Here is a 22165-nt window from a genome sequence, read left to right on the forward strand (position 1 = left end):
ATTCCTGAACATTTTCTGAAAATTGCATACAATTAGGTTCAGCATTTTTGAAAAATAATGTATTGAAAAGAGTGGACGTGGTCATCAGTTTTCAAGATATACTTACTTAGCTGGCCCATTACAGAACATTTGTTCCATAGACCGAACTAAGAAAAGATCTCCAATTCTCTCTGTTTAGTGCTTCGCTTTCTGGAATACCGCGCCTTGTCATATCTTCATTCACTTGTTTACGCCATATATTCTTTGGCCTGCCAATTCTGCGTGTCCGCCATGCGGCCCGAATTTATACGCCTTTTTAGCGGGTTCATCATCGCCCATTCCTATGATATTGCCTAGCCAACGCAATCGCTGCATCTCGATACGTTCGTGGTTCATGCGACGTCGATATTCCCCTTCAACGCAGATTGGTCCATAGATCTTTCGAAGAAATATTCTCTCAAACACGCCAAGCACTGCTTTATCTGCTTGCGCAAGTACCCAGGCTTCGGAGCCATACATAAGCACGGGTAGTATCAGTATTTTGTAAAGCATTATTTTTGTTGAAGAGTTGTGGCTTTGTTTTTAAAGTGCTTACTTAAGCCAAAGTAGCATCTGTGGTCAATACAATTCTTCTTTTTATTTCACAACTGATGTCGTTTGTTGTGTTTACGGCGGAGCCGAGGTATACGAAGTCTTTTACTACCTCAACAGTATAGGAACCAACTTTAACAGTTGGTCCGAACTCAATGGACGCATTGCGCGTCGACACCATCAAATTGGTCTTCTCGCCGTTAGCAGATTCTCCTTCGACTGATCGACCCATGATGCCTATATCATCAGCACAATCAAGTAACATGTGGCTATTGGTGTAGATTGTGCCATTTCATTTAACGCTTGCCTCCCGTATCACATTTTCCAGCAGAAAGTTGAAGAGATCCCAAGTAAGCCTGTCTCCTTGCCTGAAACCTTTGGTACAAAACTCTTCAGAAAGTTTCTTTCCTATTTTAACTGAGGATCGAGTGTCAATTAAAGTCATTTACAAAGCCGAATGAGCTTTGCGGGTATACCTGGTAGACCATCATCTCCTGCTGCCTTATTATTCTTCAGCCGGTTTATTGCTGTCTTTACCTCATCTTGGCCGGGTATACATTCAATACCATCTTCTAGGATTGGATCTGTGGTATCTTCGTCGACTTCGCTACTACTGGATACCAAAATTTGGAAAAATGCTCTTTCCATATCCTTAGCACACGACCTCTTCGGTAGCAGCACGACACTCCTGGTCATACCATGGATTCCTTGGTGGAAGTCTCTGGTATCCAAGTACTGATTATGCGGCTGTTTGCATGGAGTGGGCTACGTTTTGCCATTGTCCTGATATGTTATCGGGACGAGGAGTGCTTTGATTAAGCAATTGGGCCAGTGCTATGGCTATCTGTTGTGATTGCAGCTTACCGATGTCCAACTTCCATGTTGTGTCTGTTCGCACTTTGTCTGCTACGTTTAATCTGGTACGTACCTTTGCTGCAACAAGGTAGTGGTCCGAGCCTATGTTTGCACCTCGAAACGATCGTACATCCAACACGCTCGATGCATGTCTTCCATCTATCACAGCGTGATCAATTTGATTTCTTGTTCTTTGATCTGGCGACAGCCAGGTTATGAATGTCGATATGGTAAAATCTGGTACTGCTAACCACCATGTTTTTTGCAGCTGCAAAGTCTATCAGCCTCATACCATTGTCAGATGTTTCGCTGTGGAGACTAAATTTCCCGACTGTTGGGCCAAAGATATTCTCTTTTCCAAATTTGGCATTAAAATCGCCTAGTATAATTTTAATGTCATGGGCAGGGCAACGGTCATATGTTTCTTCTAAGCGCTCGTAAAATATATCTTTGGTCTGTTCTGGAGACCAGATGTTTTAACCTCCGACCAACTACAAATCCACAACTAAACTCATGCTTTGTGTCATAGCAGCTTAATACAGCGCGTCACCTTTAGGTGTTGTTATGACGCCTTTCTCGTTCCAGCGTATTTCCTGTATGGCAGTAATGTCGGCTTTGTACTTTTCAAGTACATCTACCCATGCGTTAACTGCACCTTCTCTATAAAGAGTGCGAACATTGCAAGTGCAGATTCGCAGATCATGGTCCTTAAAACGTTTGCGAGGTTCGTCAACTTTAGAGGGATTCGTTTTTCTTTTCAAGATATAACATAGTTAAAAAAGTGGACGTGGTCCGGTATTTTATTCCCAAAAATATACCTAGGGTACACACAACCCCAATGCCCCCCAAAATATATGCTGAAACTGGTGTAATCATAAGTTTGGCTTATAAATATAGCATTTAAAAGAAACGCGTGGGGAAGGTACCCTACCTCCTCCGAAATTTATAAAAAATACATAACAACTGCAAACATTGAGCTTTTGCTGCAAATTTGATGGAAATCGGTTCAGTAGTATTGGATGCCACCGTGGTGCAATGGTATGCACGCCCGCCTTGCACACAGAAGGTCAGTGGTTCGATTCCCCGGCCAGGCAACATCAAACATTTTTCAACGGTGGCAAAATACCCCTCAGTAATGGTGGCGACATTTCCTGAGTATTTCAGCCTTGTAAAACTTCTCTATAAGTGGTGTCTTTAGACACGCCGTTCGGACTCGGCGATAACCAGTAGGTCCCATATCATTGAGCTAATATGAATCGGGGTGCACTCATTGATATGAGAGAAGTCTCCCTTGTCCCGTATGGGATGTTGTGGAACAATGTTTTAGTATTGGAGATATAACATATTAAAAAAAACAGGCGTGGTCGGGTCTTTAGGCTTCAAAGAAGTACCTAAATTGTAGATTAATCCGCAAATTTTTAAACAGATACATGTGTAATTTTGGCAAATATAGAGTTATTTTAAATATCGCATAGGGGAGGTACCCCGCCCCCTCTGGAATTCAATAAAATATGTAGCCTGCTTTCGGGGGCCATTCCTGTATATTCCCTAACAATTTCAGGAAAATCGGTTCAGTGGTTTGTAGAAAAATTTAAATTGAACACTGAAAAAAGTGCGCGTGCAAAATTTTCTTTCCACAAAAACCTAAGTTGGGTTATAACGGCATTTGGTTTTTATTCATAAAAATATGGCGTTTTTAAATATGGCAAAAGGAAGTACACCGCCCCTTCGAAATTCAAGAAAATACGCATAATATTTTCACCGGGGGCCATCCTTGTACATTCCCTGATAATTTCAGGAAAATCGGTTCAGTAGTTTTTGTAGAAAATATTAAAATAGAAAATTTAAAAAAAGTAAACTTGGTAAAATTTTCTTTGCATAAGAACCTATCCAAATCGGCCCAGCCGTTCCCAACTGATGCCATTACCAACGAACGATATTTGATTTTTATTTATATAGACGATATAGCGTTTTTAAAGAAATAGGGTGTAGGGGAAGTTCCCCTCCCCTTCCGAAATTCCGAAATATATAGCCTATTTTCACCGGGGGCCAACACTGTACATTCCCTGACAATTTTAGGCAAATCAGAAATCAAAATTGAAAAAGTGGGCATAGAAGTAGGCGTGGTCGAATTTTCTTTGCATAAAACATAAGTTGGGTTATGAAGAACATTTCAAAAAAAAAAATTATCCAAATCGGTCCAGCCGTTCTCAACTGATGCCATTGCCAACGAACGATCTTTGATTTTTATTTATATAGATTTTATTTTTTATATTTGATATTTTTATTTCATATTTCATATTTTATATGTTTATATATTATATTTTATAGTTTATATGTAATATTTGATATTTTATAGTTTATATTTTATGATTTATTAAATATTTTAAATTAAGAACGCCTTTTAACATTTAAAATTTTCTCTTGGTTTTGCATTATTTTTACTATTAATTGCCCTTTAATGTAATTAAACATTGTTCATTTTCTAAATTACTACCTTTGCTGAGTAGAATTTTCTAAATTTTTACCTTACAAACCATTAATTTAATGAATTTCCCAACATTACTCTGCGGAGGATCTCATATTATGTTCAAGTCTATTAACCAACATGTTTTGTACACCAAGAGCATACTTAGGTTACTGCTAGTATTTGTTTAAAAGACCAATGTCCTTCATTCAAACACACACAGACAAAAGGAAAGAGGTGGCTATGGTTGTAAAATGTCTTTTAAATAAATTTATTACCATAATAAATTTTATTATTATTTATAGAAGACGAAGTAGAAGTATTGTTCTAAGGATTATTAATGCTGGAATTTTCTGGTAGTAGCTGTTGTTGTAGTTCTTCGTTGATCTTATCCAAATGTCCGTAAGTGTTTTGTTGTACACACTTGAGAGGGTCCCATAAAATGATTTATAATAGCTTTAATTAAGATATTGTCATAGATGAGTTCCTAGAAACGGGCCATAGGTGTATAAATGCCCTTGCAGTAGATGATGATGGCAATGATTGCTTAAAAAGTTTACATGAATTTGATTTAATACATGAAGAATAGTTCAAGATTTATGCAGTGTACAATGTAAGGCATTTTTAAAATATGATAAATATGTAACAAAGAATTTGTTGTAGAAGCCTCTTTGGGCAATTTTGTGAAGATTTTAAGGCGCATTATTTCACAATCAGAATTGTGGACTTTTAACCCATGTTAAATATTATATACAAATGCTGCATAAATCAAAACGCTGAAACAACATGTTAATAATTACCATCTCCTGATAGTTGTCACTGATTAAGATAAGATGTACCTTTTGACAGATCATTATGCTGTTTTAGACTCCACATAAACCCCATAAATGTCGATATGTTTTGAAAAAAATTTCATGATTATCTATGTATTTTTTGTGAACCACTTTATGTACCGCGATTCTGAAATAGTAGTCAACTTCAATGGTCACCTTAGCGATCCTTTTGGAACTAGCACCGGAGTTAAACAAGGTTGTGAGCTCTCGCCTACACTCTTCCTGATCCTTCTAGACACCGTTATGGAAAAAACAAATCGCGATGCACCACGAGGTATACAATGGACCATAAATGAACATTTACACGACATCGATTATGCTGATGATATATGTCTGATTGCACAAAACTTCCGCGACATAGAACTGAAACTGCAAAAATTAGTAGAAAACGCTAGTGCAGTAGGCCACAGACTCAATATTAAAACGACCAAACTTATGAGGATAATATACTTCAACTTCGGCAACTTTAAATATCGAAGGAAAACAAATTGAAGAAGTCGATAAATTCTGTTACCTTCGAAGTATGCTATCACAAAACGGAGGTTCAGAAGAAGACATACAAATGCGAATAAACAAAGCCCGTGCTGCATTTTTGTCTCTTCATAAAGTTTGGAGATCAAGTCGCATCACTCGAAGAACAAAGATGCGAATATTCAACGCTAGCATTATGTCAGTCTTGCTATACGGATGCACCACCTATGGAACTACCCAAACACAATTGCAGAAGCTACAAACATTTGTCAACCGCTGTTTGAAACAAGTGTTACACATTTTCTGGCCAAACTGGGTGACAAATGAACAACTACTACTCGTAATGTTAGCCAATACCAATACTATTATATCACAAATACTGCGCAGAAGATGGTCGTGGGTTGGTCATATACTTAGAAGGTCATCAGATGATATTGCCAAAATTGCTTTGGATTGGAATCATCTAGGGCACAGAAGACCTGGCCGTCCAAAAACAACTTGGCAAAGAAATATCAGGAGAGAATGTCAGCAAATAAACAAATCCTGGAATGAAGGAAAGTTATTAGCCAGAAACCGAAGCTCATGGAGAGAAATGATTGCCGCCCTATGTTCCTAAAGTGAACCATTTATTTTTTTATACAAGTGAAATTATTGTATTGCATTATAATTTACTTCTTGCTTAAAAAAATGAATAAAGGAGAAAAAACAACTTTATGCTTTAAACCTATTCATCCCATTTTTCTCGATGTATTTTTTGAGCTGATACATTATTTCACATTTTTCACCTAAATGTTTCTTCTTCTTAAAATCATTAAAATCTCATCACAGATATTTTTTCCATTGCCATTTCAGTAAATCTATAAAAATGCCTCGTGTGAATACGAAAGTGAAAAACAATTGTTTCTCATTTATTGATTGATTGATATTCCTCTTAGTGTCATCTTTTGAGAGCCATTGTATTCTCATCGTCCTTTAATATTCATTTACGATGACGCTCTCGCACTGATGTATCTTCCTCATTCCTCCATCGACTTGTTGTTATTATTAAAATTTTTATGCGATTAAATTTCAAAAGTGCGTTATGAATTTTAATGAAACATTAAATTACATTGCGAATGCTACACTCACTACTGCCCGCCGATGCTGCTGTTGCTGGTAACTGCTATCATCAGCTAGCACTTCAAATTTCATGGTGAATGTGTATAATTGACGTAGGATTTTCAAGTGTTTCTCTTTTCGCCAGAGTCTTCTTCATTCAAGCTACTGTGAATGTCATTACCAGAAAAAAAGGAAACGCAACAATGAAATCAATAATTTAATATTTGGCTTATTGAACTCGCTTCATGAAGCAATAATTTGCAAATAGTTTTAAATGTCTTTAAATTAATTTTTTAGCATTATGAAATATATACATTAGGGTGACCCAAAACAAAAAACATTTTTTTAAAATTTACCCAGAAAACTTCCACTCATTATTTTGTTATTTATTTTTTTTAATCCGGGATCTATTCATACCACATTTAGGGTCACCTGAAGTGTCCTGACGATATAATTTGACTGTCTTAAGATTAATTATTTTATCTCTCTTATTTTTGTTGGTGCTTCGTCTTTCATACCAGCATGAAGAAAAAACAACTCAATTTCCTTAACAATAATTTATCCTAATCAATCACTTCTTTGGAAATATGTTAGGATAAAAGGTTGTATGACAACACACAAATAGGAATTACAACAATAAGAAAATATACTCCATATTGATTATATCCGGCTAATTTATTGCCAAAGAGTTAATGGCCTGCTTTTTGTTTAGATTCCTTGTTTACCAATTAAAGCAGACAAACCCTCTTCAAAACTACTTGAAAGTAGACAAGGCTAAACACAAATCTTTGTTTGTTTTATCATATTATATTTCTTACCTGGTGGTCCTGGAGGTCCGGGTGGACCTTCAATAATGCCTGTTGGAAATTCATCACCATTGATTGTTGTGGTAAGGCCACGATCTCCACGGTCTCCTTTGTCACCCTGGTAAAATCAAAAAAAAAAAAAAAAAAGGACAAAGAGAAAACAGACAAGTCAATTTTAGTAAATATTTAGACACACAACAAAAATAAAAGACAAAGTAAAGAAGCATCGAGTCATAAAGAGTATTTATCTAAGGGCATGTAAATATCCTGAGAAATGTAAAAAGGTAGAAAGAAACATAACGTAAACAAAAGGAAAACAATAACAACAATAGCCTCAAATTAAAAACACACAAAGCCAGATGTAAGTGATGTGATGGATGTAGGCAACAAACCATAAACCATGACAACACAAAAAGGGACAGTGGTTTATTAAAAAATTGTTTTAGTATTTTTTGCATTGTTTTGTGTGTTGTGTCCTTTTTTGGTGTGTTGTTTTTTTTTTTTTTTTGTTTGCATTTTGTTGCACAATAGTTTGCCATCATATTTATTTTAGAGAATCCCTAAAAAATATGTCATAACAATAATAATAATGAGTAATTTTCAAAAGGAAAACGTGAGTGTGGTTTGAGGGTCATTTAAAATATTTTTTGGTTTCTAGGGAACTGCATCAAAGGGCAGATGTAGAAAATTTAAGGGAGTAGTGCCTAGCATTTTATGGCAGGATTTTTAGGTTTATTTTAAGTGCTTCCCCTTTGGAATATTTTAAACATTAATTTTCGTTTAATACTTTATTTTAATTTAATGTTAGTTTTTTAACATTAAATTATCACCTACCTTAAGTCCCGCAGGACCAGGAGGACCGGGTGGTCCCACTGGTCCGGGTTCTCCTGGAGGACCGGCTGGACCAGCTGGTCCTGTTTCGCCTGGTGGACCTGTTTCACCATTCAGGCCAGGCGAGCCAATATCGCCAGGGGGTCCTGGTGGTCCTGGAGGACCTGGTTCGCCGGGTTCACCCTAAATAAAAACATTTTTTAACAATTAGTTAAATATCCTTGAAAAAAAGAACAAACCCAACAACAACTACTTAATATAAATATCGAAATTAAATGTACCAAAAGCCAAAAATATAAATTTCATACCAACATGCACAAGGACACACTAGTCGGAAGTGGTTATAGAGAACTTTAATGGAAACTAAAAATTGACAAGGAGAGACATGATTTTCTTATTCCAATTTCTTATTACAGAAAAAACATACATAATAAATCCATCTAAAAATAATTTTGGTCTGACGAAAATAAGAAAATTAGGAAATATTTTTCAAAGTACTGAAATGGGTAATAAGTCGGTACCTAATCGAATCCTCCCTAAATACATACATATATGTCCACGTGCAGATATGTTGCTACTTAGGTGATATGTAGACAGCATGTAAACACTCAGAAATGTGCTGTTCTTCTCAGGGCCTTATATACATATGTACGGCCGGCATGTTAACCTCTTAACTACAGTGTTTTTTTTTTTACAATTTTTGATTTTCATCCGAAAATATTTCTTATTATTTTTGTTTGATTAGACAATTGTGAAAGATTACTAAATTGCTGTGACTAACATGCAAATATCTCCCTGTTTTTTTAGATATTCTCCCAGAAGAATAATTAAAGCATTGAACAAGTGTTTACTCATTCACATATAACATTTTCTCAAAGTTCTTCATAACCACAACCAACAGCATGTATACGTTTTTTCCAACTCTACAACTTACCTTTAATTGTATTACAGTTGCCGTTGAAACATTAACACCGGCTTCTTGTAAACCCTTTTGTTTTGTTTAATTTGATCGGGTTTATTTTTGTTAAGAGTGTTAATTAAGTGTTGTTTATGTTGTTGTTATTTAATTTGCCAATTTTACACCAAAAATTATAATACCAAAAACATAAAAATAGAAAGAAAAAGAAAAAATATAGCAATAAAAATTATTGAAATTAAAAGGGAAAATTAAATTAGTTATATAAATAAAAATAAAATTTAAGGATACAATAGGATAGGAAGGAACATATAGGAGATATGAGGTTTTCCGATTATATAAAAATCACAAGGTATGGAAAGGGAGACAAATTGGATGTGAAAATGAACAAGATAAGACTAAACTTAATAAAACATAAACAAAATATTGGTCGGAAAATTTAAAGACACAGAAGGTAGATAGCCACAACATTCCTTTCGATTCAGTATTAAAAATTCGTTTCCCAAAATTATTAATGTACTCGAAAATCAAATAATTTTTTCGTTAGGATCAGATGAGACGGTAATAGAACTTTGTTGTAGGTTACCGAGATCATGCCCAACCCTAAACACATCCAACTTTGCTGAAACGTTGGATGTGTTTACGGCCCGCCCATGGCGAGTCGTTTTGAAAATTCAACAAGAAAAAAGTATCAGTCGGCTTTGCCGACAGAGTTATACCCTCAGCCTATGTGAATTAAAAATTTCATCAACGGATAGATCGAATGTATTTAGGATCTTTTTAGAATTTTGTGGCCTTTTTGGACATTTGAACTTGCAGACAAAAATGTGTAGTGGACCTTTTTTTGGGAGTCATATATTTTCGATAGATATCGCGTCCACTAATCATTTCAGTGATCCATCGCTTAATTTTTTACCAGTATGCCAGTAAACATGGACTTTTCCACGGAAAACATAATATCGCTGTAAACAGGACCACGACGAACAGCATCGGTATACATTTGCAAAGGATCTCAAACAGACTCTAAACTGCACTTAGGCACAAATCTAGAACTTTTATGGGGGAGGTACCCAATGGAGGGGGCCATTTTAAAAGTGAAGTTAAATTTAGACAAAATATTAGGAGATCCAAAGTTTGGACCAAATTGGTTGCCCCGTTCAAGATATATCGTGCATACAATTTAAGTGACATTTTTTTACATATTGGGGGAAGTACCCGAAGTTGTGGGCCAACTCAAACTAAATTTGCACAAAATATGACGCTGGCCAAATTTTGGGCCAAATCGCTTGATCACTTCGAGAGTTATCGTGCTCTTCAGCTACTACATATGGTGAAATAGGGGTTTTTAACAACTTTCGGGTTGTTTTCTCAAGAAGTGTGGACTTGCCCCTGAAAAAACTTTTACCGTTGCAATTGAGGCAGCGAATGCAAGTTGGTTCAACAAACTTCAAAGTGATTCGAGAGCGGGTCTTAAAGTGAACTTGTCCGAAATTTTGTGTGGGAGGTACCCGAAGAAGTGGACAAATATAGTCCATATTCGAACCTATATCTTGTAGATATATTAGGATTTTAAAAGTAGTGACCAAATCGCTCACTCCCTTCAAGAGTTATCGTGCGCACAATTTTTCCGAACATTTTTGAAGTTTTGTGGGGGAGGTACCTGCAGGGGTGAGCTTATCTTCAAACTTAAACTAGTTTGGACAAAATATTACGAAGGCCAAATTTTGGACCGAATCGGCAGATCCGTTCGAGAGTTATCTTGCGCTCCAACCACTACACGCGTTGTCATAAGGTTTTTGCTTTACGTTTTTTAGGCTATTTTCTCAGGAAGTATGGACTTGCCCCTGATGAAACTGGTACTGTTGCATGGGCGCAGTGAATATAAATTGTAATAACAAAAATCAAAGCGATTCGAGAGCAGGTCCTAAAGTGAACTTATCCAAAAATTTGTGTCGTAGGTATCCGAGGAAGTGGACCGATAAAGTCCATATTGAAACCTCATCTAAGTCTGGTAGAAATTTCACGATGTGCAAAGTATGGACCAAATCAGTCACTCCCTTTAAGAGTTATCGTGCGCACAAACTTTTCGAATAATTTCGAACTTTTGTGGGGGAGGTACCGGAAGGAGTGGACCGATATAATCCATCTTCGAACTTAAACTAAGTTTAGACAACATATTACGAGAGCCAAATTTTGGACCGAATCGGTTGATCCTTTCGAGAGTTATCGTGCGCTCCAGCCAGACAGACGGACGATCATTGCTAAATCGACTCTAAATTATCTGCAACAGATTTCGTCCAAACATACTTGGGGTCTAAAACCATTATTTCGATGAGGCACATTTCTTAGCGCACTTGTCTTATGGGCTAGTAGATATTACTTTGGTATGTTCATATTATGTTTCCCTTGGGCACTGATATTACTGGACTATTTAAGTCAAAACGATAACCAAAACATTTGATTCACCCAAAACCTATATATTCACTAAACGTCCACAAATGTTCTTTTTTATATATACATATTATTTTCAGCTTCCTCATATATAGACAGCGGAATCTTATGCAAATGCATATATGGTTAGGATGGTCGTAGAGAAAATCTGAATAGACAGAAACTAGTTTTATCACAAAATAAAACGAATTAGGCCAAGAAATTTTTGCATATTTTGACATATTTGCATAAAATGAGCATATGCAAAACCATATGCAAAAATATATACGAGGATTTTTTGGTCTAAAAATCCCACCGAAATGGCTGAAATATGGTATTAAGTCTTCGTTAGGGGTATTAAACTTTAAAACTGAAATTTGTCCGCATGGGTCCACGTCTTCATATAGCGGCCAATATAACGGTACCTCCCGATTTCCGATATTTTGAAGGTTGTGACCTCAACATCACACATAAATGGCTGACATTTTAAAGTCTTCCTTGGAGGTACAAAACTTTCTACCTGAAATTGGTCGGTATATGTCCACGTCTTCATATAGCCCCATAGTACAGTACCTCCCGATTTCCGGTATTTTGAAGGTTGTGGCCTCATTATCCCGCCAAAATGACTGAAATTTGGTATTAAGTCTTCCTTAGGGGTAAATAACTATGCACCTAAAATTTTTCGGTTTACGTTCAGGCCTTCATATAGGTTATGGCCGAATCATGGGCTCTATGAACTTTATATTATATATTTGAATACTGGACTATATAGAAGACACCCTAAGCATATCCGGTATGCCATATGAAGATCCTATGAATTCCTCCGATGAAGTAACCACAGCTTTAAGTACTCAAAATATGCAATTTTTACAAGGTCCGTCGTATGTTTTCTATATTTTCTTGATATATATTCACTATAATTATTTCAAAAACTGCTTGAATCGAACGTACAACATCCCCTTATATATTAGTGTCGAAAAACCCATAAAAAATATTTGTTTGTATCCGAAAAAGCGAAATTCTGGGTAAAACTCGTAAAAGTCGTTTTTGAGCTATATCTCAAGGACAAGAGCTGATGGAGAAAAACCTCGACCGGATTTGAAAATAACTCGCCGATTTCATTTAGAAACAACAAAACCTACGGTTGAAACAAAATTCGTGTTGACCAGTGTAATTAAAATCATTTTGACACATCATTTTCTTTTAAATTTTAGGCAATATAAATTTCATTATTTTATCATTATCAACAATAAGAAGAAAAACAACTCTTGAACCCTTTCCTTTGCTGTTTCTGCCCACTTTTTGATATAAATTTTGACCACAAAATTACTTTTTTGTTTCAGCTATGGAATAATGCCGGCCTGCCTTTTGCCAACCGCATTGTTCTGTCTAGTCTGCTTGTGGGGGAAAAGCTAATGTTTCTTTAACACATTGTTGGTTGGTTTTTTTTTTTCTTTCTTTTGAGTAATAAAAAAATTATTATAAACTTTGGGTATTTTTTACAAAACGAAGAAAACATCAACAAGAATATCAAATGGAAAGAAAATAAAATTACCAAAGTTTTTTGTGTTTCTCCTTTGAGCCTGAAACGAATGAAGTGTTGCTGGGAAAACTCGCACTTGGTCATATTGTTCTTTGGTGTTTATTTCGGACTCAACATGTTTTTCAGGTAAGTTTAATAATTTTCATATTTCTTGGAGAACTTTGTAATTTTTTTCTTACGTACGAATGGGTATTTTTTTAATATAACAGCAGTTACTTAATGCCCCAAAAACTTGATATTCTCTTGTGGGAGATATTAAGCCTGAAATTCTCAAAAGTATTTAGCAATAGCTATAAACTCTTCTTGGGTATTCATCCAAGAAAGAAGAAAACTTCTTTCAATTGTGTGCGTACTATGTTTTTTAAAGTTGTTGAAAATTTTCGTTTTGAAAGGCGTTTGGACAAATGCAATCTAGGTAATTATTTTGTAATTTCAGTTTATTTAATTTACTCGAAAGAATCCAAATTTTATTAAGAAGTAATTTTGCTCAGGTAAATTACTAAAGTTTTGAAAGGGAATGAAGAGATGGACAATTCACGAAATATAAACGATTTTGCAAAGTTTTGTTTTTCCATTTAAATACAATTAGGATGCCTAAAAATATCATAGCTGGATTTAAAAACGTATACCCGGAGGAGAAAACTTTTGTTGGAGTCAAATGGAGTAGATAATATGCTTGGGAAAGGATATAAAAAAGAATTTGAATTTAAGTTTATCCATATTGTATGTATATTTTTTGTATATACGGCTGCGAGAGTTTTTAAGTATATTTGGAAAATTCTTATTCAAATGGACTACCTAACCATTCGTGTCGATATAAAATTGGAGATGAAGTTTGTGTTTCAATACAAATAATTAAGAGAACTGATAAGGATTTGATCCTAAATGCCAAAAATTTAATAAAAAATAAAATTTTTAACAGTTGAAAACAAAAACAGTAGATAAAATACTTTGGACATTTAATTGAAAACGTAAAAGTGAAATTTAAATTTTTTATTTATTTTTTTAATATTTGGAGAATTCCATAAAATTCTCAATTATTCTTACCTCCATAATAGACCTTTGAAAAAAATATAAAAAAACTACTTTACGAAAAATTAAGAAATATAGCGAAAAAATAACCAAATTTCTACCTAAAAAAAGAACTTCTAACTACAAACACCAAATGAACTCTTTTGTAAAAGTGTTTGAAAAATGTGCTTTAAAAGAAATACCTTTACTGCGACTATTTCCGCATAGCCTAAAGTACCGCCATGTAACGTTGTTACCGATCGTTTTAGACCCTAGATTAGGTGGCGTTGGTGGTAAAATGGGATGGAAGGGAAACATTTATTGTTAGAATCACATTTATGTATGTATATTTATTTTTTAATAGTAAATTCCAACCATGAAGATACGCAAACTTACCTTTACTGTTTGGAAAACATCAATGCCCGGATGACCAACATCTCCTTTGGAGCCTTTATCACCCGGTCTGCCTGGAGCACCTTTTTCACCATTAATGCCATTTATACCCTGTAAAGAATTTTTAAATTAAAGAAAGAGATTAATGAATTTAACATTAAAGCAAGTAAAATAAGTATTATGGCGTTTAATTATTTTCAAATTCAAAAATTCTAGGGTCAAGGATGAATTTTGCGAGAACAGACTTATAATTCCGTTTCCACATTGGGGTGTGGGGTATAAGAAGTATCAGACTGATTTGCTGACAGATAAAACCCATCAGACTATGACGAATAGTATGTATACTATGCAACACAAAAATTATTAACCACATTTGATAGAAGACCAAAAATAAGAAGACACGTGTTTCGGTGTTTTTCCCTATCACTTCCACTTTCGCTGTTCTAGGCCACTAAAGACCTGAGGCCTCGATCTCAAAAGGCATCATTTTGTCAGGCTCATATCATCTAAACCGCTAACAATTCGGATTCACTCGTGGAAGAATGGTAAATTATTGTGGTTTTCTTGAATTTTGAACGGTTTAGTATCTAGGGAGCGGAAACCCAGAAAAGATGATAAAAATCGCATTTGTTTTGCTATTTTGGCTACAGATTTCGAATGTTGTAGAAGGTTGTTTATAGAGATCTAAGGTACATTTGTGTAGTTGGTGCTTTGTTTCAATTTTATCTGTAGACCAAAATCCTAGAACAAATTATAACGCAAATTTGACCTTGACGATTTTGACCTTGAAGATATGTTGACAAATATTATTCTTTAAGATGAGAGCTACAATTTTGCTTCCACGAGTGAATCCAAATTGTTAGAGGTTTAGAAGATATAAGCCTGACAAAATGATCTATTTCGATATCAAGGCCTCAGGTCTTTAAGGGCCCTTAACCACGATAGGGAAAAACGCCGGGAAAGGAAACTCGTTGGTTGGTCACGATTTTAGATTCCCATATTAGGTCGAAATTTAACCCTTTCCGCCACGAAAAACTATGCTACGACACCGCTTGTAGCATAGATACGCCATTCGATTTCAGCGAAAAAGGTAGGCCCCATATGATTGATTCAAATGAGTCGCCGTGAACCCATTGATATGTTAGTTTGGGATGTTTAGGAACTTAAATAAGTATTTCTTGTCCATAGGGAACTCGATGTGCCCAACATCAAGTAATTCGGCAAAGATACCCCTCAGCCACTGACTTAGTCATGCCCCTCCCCCCATAGTGGTCATTTTTTAGACATCTTTTTATATTTTACTCACAAAACATGAAAGTTTGAACGCTGGGCACCCCCGAAATATCGAAATGCATTTCTGACTACGTCCTTACTCTCAGCGTAATGTTGTCGATATTTCTTGAGTATTTCAGCCATGTTAAAATTCTCTACAAATTATGCCTTATGACACGCCTTCGGACTTGGCTGGTCCCATATCACTGATCTAACATTAATCGAGGTGCACTCATTGATACGGGAGGAGTCATCTCTCAGAACTATCCGAAATAAACTTTAACACTTATCCGGGTACCTCCTTCGACTTGACTCCTTGGCTCCTTCGAGAGCCTTTTAGAGAAAAATTTTAAACGTTTGTGGGAAAAATACCAGAAGGAGTCTACCGATACGATCAATCTTCGAACTTGATCTTTGTTGGTACAAAATACAATATATTGGAGCAAATCACATATCCGTTTCGGAGTTATAGTGCGCACCTAAATAGTGAGCTCATTTTGGGGTCCTTATCACGGGAAATATTGGCCACCCAAGCAAAACAATTAAAAAAGTCACAAAAGACATTCGTTTTAAAATTTTAAATATAACCCGAGAAGTGGTCTTATACTCGATTCAGGAAGAAATTAACCGACATATTCAATTCGTAGTTTATCGTGCACGCCAGTAATTTTAGTTGGTGCTGGCCGTGTTTTTTAAATTTTATTTATTTATTTTTTTTTTGGACCGAAGGTGTGGGCCAATATTCGGTACCTTGCGATATTCGATATTTTGCAGGTTGCGGTCTCAACATCACACTTAAGTGGCCGATATTTTGTATAAAGTCGTCGTTGGGAGTGTAAAACTTTCCACCTGAAATTTGTCAGTATAGGTCCACGTCTTCATATAGCCCCCATAGAACGGTACCTCCGGATTTCTGGTATTTTGAAGGTTGTGGCCTAAATATCCCTCCGAAATGGCTGAAATTTGGTATTAAATCTTCTTTGAGGGTATAAAACTTTCCACCTGAAATTTGTCGGTATATGTCCACGTCTTCATATAGCCCCCATAGAGCGGTACCTCCCGATTTTCGGTATTTTCAAAGTTGTAGCCTCAATATCCCACCGAAATGACTGAAATTTGGTATTTAGTCTTCCTTGGGGATATAAAACTTGCCACCTCAAATTTCTCGATATAGGTCCACGTCTTCATATAGAGCCTATAGAACGGTACCACCGGATTTCTGGTACTTTGAAGGTTGTGGCCTCAATATCCCTCCGAAATGGGTGAAATTTGGTATTAAGTCTTCCTTGGGGAAATAAAACTTTCCATCTGAAATTTTCGATATAGGTCCACGTCTTCATATAGTCCCCATAGAACGGTACCTCCGGATTTCTGGTATTTTGAAGGTTGTGGCCTAAATATCCCTCCGAAATGGGTGAAATTTGGTATTAAGTCTTCCTTGGGGAAATAAAACTTTCCATCTGAAATTTCTCGATATAGTCCCTATAGAACGGTACCTCCGGATTTCTGGTATTTTGAAGGTTTGTGACTTGGGATGAAACTAAATCGCGCACAAAACTCAACGCTTCTGTGATTCACATTACGTTTCATTAGGACTGTACATCATATGTCTATTCAGGGGACATAGGAAGTTTTGTTGAAAAAGTAGGCTGAATAAAAAACTGTTTCGTAAAATTTAAAATATATAAATAAAAATTTTGGATATGGGATTCATTACTCGATAGACACCCAATATAGCTCTGCCAAGAATATCAAAATAAAATTTAAAAATTTCTTAATATAAAATTTGGGGAATATTCTGGTTATCCTGAAACCGTAAAAAAGGACCTTTCAAGAGCGATTTCCTTTTACCATTTTGAAGGATTTACCTGAAGTTACTTTAATTTACGTAAAATTATCCTGAAGGAAATTGAAATCGACAATTTTATAATTTGAAAACTGTGAGAATAATTTGAATATCCTGAAACTGAAATTTAATTGAGAAGATAATTAGAAGATCGAATCCGTTGACCGTTTCGTAAGACTAACCTGGAGTTACGTTGTTAAAAGAAAATTCTCCTGAAATCTTTGAAGCTGTAATGTGTGCATAAAATTAGAACATACATAAAAAACAACATTTCAACATTTCAAGCAATATTTCGGATGTTAATTTTCCTACAAATACCGGGAATAACGAATGGAGTATTGAATTATTGTCCCGATTAAAAAAAATCTACCAAAAGGATCAACATCATCTTAGCAAAATATAATTATTACCATAAGTTTTTACACATATAACACATCATCTGATTAAACGTGGTATATGAAATGAATTTCTATTGAAATCTTTAGTAACAAAATGGCAACAAGATCCTCCGTCATCAGGCCTGGAGACTGCGTGGGATTTCTTTTTGGTAAGTCCACATCAAATTTTTGTTCATTCCATATTCAACCACGAAACATTATCACACATTAATCATAAACATACATATATCGAAAGATATTCACATCAAGATCTTAGTTTATTGATATCTTATTAAACAAATATTCAACTGAAAAGCTACTTTGATCTGATCTTGATCAATAATATCTCAATAATCAATATTGCACGTTTTAATTTATTTTATATAAAATACTAGTGCAAGAATTTTTGTATCCTTATCTTAAACCTTCATTTCCTATTGTTATCCTAATCATAAATAATTAATTTTGTTAAATATAACTGTTATGATTTTTAATATGAATCATTAGAGGTTTTTTTTGTATGCCACGAAAGGAGAAGGTGTTCTTTTAAGAGGTACATGCGTGGGCTGGCATTAAATGGGCTGTCAGCTGGTTGGGTGGGTAGTGAACCCGGAGTAACACAATTACATCTTAAGTTACTCAACTTCGATTAACATCATTCCACACACACACCTATATACACGTATACTCTCTCACACACATATACACATACACCCACACACACCTATAGACATTTATACTCACTCACACACATATACATATACTCACTCACACATACTCAATGAAAGCTACCTTATAAACTTTACTTTTGTGTGAACGCATCCGAATCTATACCCCAAAGGAAAAGAACTGCCCCAGACTGAGCACGGCCGGGGCCAGAAGGTAGCGAACTCCGTAGGGGATAGAACCAGAAGGGTGGATCGTCACATAAATTAAATGGCGCCCAACGTGGGGCCTCAACAGCTAAACAATTATTGAAGATCATATGTCATCTACTTCTTCTGTTGAGGTCCTTAGCATAAACACTTATAAAATTAGGCATATCTCAATGTGGAATTTCCAGATTTCAGTTTTCGGATTTAGATACCCTGCGAGATGTGTCGACATTTCCGCACATATACATATACACAAATCTTAGATGAAAGTCTTATTGGAATTTTGGATTTGAACGTTTGTGTTGAACCATACCAATGGCATTACATCTTAGATTAACACACTTCTTTCATATAAATTGCATTAAGGTAAGAGTCGGATTTAAGTGCTGATAATTTGTCAGTTATTTACCCTCAAACTGAAATTCAATTTTTTTAGAATAATCATATCTGGGAAGATTTTTTTTTGTAACTGGATGATTATCTAGAAACATACCTCAGAGATGATATTCGACGATAATGGTGTTAATTGAGGAATAATTATAGTAATAATAACAATAATTGTACCACTTGTAAGAGTAACCTTCTTCCGAGTAGTAGCATAATTCTATAATTTTTGGAGTTATTATTTTTATTTGAATATTTTGTGTAAAGAACTAATATAGTATATCATTCGAAAATGCCTATTACCCGAAGTGTTGAAGATTTGACAGCAAACGATATGGAGAGAAGTAATAACGTATCTTTTGTTGTTAATGAAGAAGAGGAAAATAGACGTACTACTAGATCACAGACTAGGAATAATAGGGGTGCAGCTAGAAGATCACGAAGCGGAGCAGCGGATATTCCCCCATGTACTTCAAATGCATTAGATGAGGATAGGGTACGTGTGATTATTTCTGAATCTCTTTCCGATATGAGGCGGGAGATAACAACTGAGATTAGTAGTTTGATAACTGGGCTTAATACAAATCAGAATATAGGGGACAGATCTATTAATCCAACCGTATCTACGCCAACTAGAGAATTGAATAACAGACCCAACGCACCTCCAGATTCGTCTGAAAAGACTATGAGCGTTATAAGGAACTGGAGGTTAACCTTCACTGGAAAAAGTAACGATATTCCCATAGATGAATTTATTTATAGGGTCAATATAATGACCTCCAACACACTTGGAGGTGATTTTCAGTTGTTGTGCAGGTACGTTCATTTACTGTTCGATGGCAAAGCTTTAGGATGGTTTTGGAGATACCATCGCCAAAACGATACTATAGTATGGTCCGAACTTACAACTGCCCTAAAAAGACAATACAAAGAATTCCACAATGATTACGATGTTAGAGATGATATCCGTCGTAGAAGACAAAAACAAAATGAGACATTTGACGACTATTGCGATTCGATGATGGGATTATGTGATAAACTTCAAACACCAATGAATGAGGACGAAATGTGTGAAACTTTGTTACGGAATTTAAGGACCGAAATACGTCACGAGTTATTGCATGTTAATATTGGTAGCGTAGCGGAATTAAGGAAGGCGGTTAGGAAGCATGAGAAATTCGTAGGGGACACTCAAGCTACTAGTCGTTTTAGACAGTCCCATGATAAAGGTAAAGTGTACGAAATTGATGAGGAAATAGATGAAATGGAAGACGATATAGTCGACTGTTATGTGTTAGAGTCGAACAGGAAAATACTATGCTGGAATTGTGGAGAGAATGGCCACACATATAAGGAGTGTATACAGGAGAAGACTATATTTTGTTACGGTTGCGGACAAAAGAATACGTACAAACCTAAATGCGCAAAATGTAATACGTCGGGAAACTCCAAAAGGGATGTCCCTCAATTAAAGAGAGGACATCCTCATGTTTTGTCAAAAAAATAGACCATATAATTAACTCAGAAGGAAGTAAAAGGAGTGAAACGGGATTTGAGCTAATTCCACAGGACTTGATGGAAATTAAAAGAGTACGTATCAATGTTAGTTTAGATAATAAATCAAAATCAACTCGTAGTGCCACTCGAATGAGACATTTTTGGAAAAATTTAAAATCCTTTAAGAAATTTACAGTATCGTCAATAGTGATGAAAGATAATGATACTAGGCCATTTTTGCCATTATCTATCGATGGGAAATTGTATTTTGCACTATTGGATAGTGGGGCAAATAGAAGCGTAATAGGTGGAAATTTGGCTGAAATAGTAGAAAATTTATCTAGTTTTAAAAAGTGTCACGGAAATGTTAGAACTGCAGATGGGCAAAGACAAAACATATCGGGAATGGTAAATTTGGAATTTAGTATTCAAAATCAGGAGTATAAATTTGAGTTTTTAGTAATAAAATCCATAAAACAGGATATAATATGTGGAATGGATTTTTGGAATAAATTTAAGATTTCGATAAATATAAATAAGGACATTTCTGAAATCGATAGTCACTGTGCTGACTCCGATTTTATTGAATTATCGGACGAACAAAGAAAGAAATTAAATGCTATTGTTAATATGTTTCCTAATTCCGAAAAGGAGGGTTTAGGATGCACTAGTCTAGTTAAACATAACATCGATACTGGGGATGCAAAACCCATTAAGCAAAGGTATTATCCTATATCGCCAGCTAAGGAGAAACTATTGTGTACTGAAATCGACAGGATGCTCTCGTTAGGGGTAATTGAGGAATGTCCACAATCTGCATGGTCCTCCCCTGGTGTATTAATAGTGAAGCCAGAAAAGGTCAGGTTTTGTGTAGATAGTAGAAAATTAAATGCAGTGACAGTGAAGGATTCGTATCCGATACCTAATATCGAAGGTATACTGTCGAGACTACCAGCTGTACAGTACATTTCGAAAGTTGACTTAAAGGATGCCTTTTGGCAAATTAAGTTAGACGAGTCTTCAAAAGCCAAAACCGCTTTCACAGTTCCAAATAGACCACTCTATCAGTTTACGAGAATGCCATTCGGGCTCTGCAATAGAGCTGGCAAACCATCGATGGAAATATCGATATTATCGATACTTAATTTTTTACACCAATATCGACGAATAGTTTTTTATATCGATACTATCGGTCATTTTGACATCACTAAAGAGAAGCAATAGCCAGAAATGTTTACACCCTCAGCCTTTAGGTTGACGAGGGCATATATATGTACACTTTGCTACGACCAAAAATGTGCCTCATCGAAATAAAGGGTTTAGACCTCAAGTATTTTTAGACGAAATTCGTTTTAGACTATTTGGAGTCGATTTAGCAGTTAGAGTCCGTCCGTCTGTCTGTCAGACTGTCTGGCTGGTGATCAGATAACTCTCGAATGGATCGAGCGATTCGAACCAAATTTTGCATTTCGTAATATTTTGCCCAAACTAGGTTTAAGTTCGAATATGAGCCATATCGGTCCAATTCATCGAGTACCTACCACACAAAAGTTCAGACTTCTTCTGTAAAATTGTGTGAACGATAACTATCGAAGAGGTCAATCGATTTGTTTCAAACTTTGCACATCGTACTATTCCTTCCAGATATAGAACGGCTTCGAATATGGATTATCACGGCTTACTTCTTCGG

At 35.6% G+C, this 22165-nt stretch overlaps 1 protein-coding gene across 2 annotated transcripts in view; it reads right to left on the bottom strand.

Moving 5' to 3' along the window:
- Nucleotides 1-22165, bottom strand: part of LOC141389711 (collagen alpha chain CG42342-like) — a 568185-nt gene that overhangs the window by 118066 nt on the left and 427954 nt on the right. Inside the window, exons 5-8 of one of the 2 annotated variants that reach the window (XM_073961631.1) lie at nucleotides 14228-14335; nucleotides 8866-8919; nucleotides 7935-8114; nucleotides 7113-7218 (exon numbers count right to left, since the gene is read on the bottom strand). In XM_073961631.1, the coding sequence (XP_073817732.1) occupies nucleotides 7113-7218; nucleotides 7935-8114; nucleotides 8866-8919; nucleotides 14228-14335 (448 nt within the window). Of the gene's footprint in view, nucleotides 1-7112; nucleotides 7219-7934; nucleotides 8115-8865; nucleotides 8920-14034; nucleotides 14104-14227; nucleotides 14336-22165 lie in introns of both variants that reach the window. The other variant, XM_073961632.1, reaches the window with a different exon arrangement.

This window comes from Musca autumnalis, unplaced genomic scaffold, assembly GCF_047663935.1.
Source record: "Musca autumnalis isolate F117 unplaced genomic scaffold, ASM4766393v1 scaffold_1, whole genome shotgun sequence".
In the NCBI taxonomy this organism is placed as follows: Eukaryota; Metazoa; Arthropoda; class Insecta; order Diptera; family Muscidae; genus Musca; species Musca autumnalis.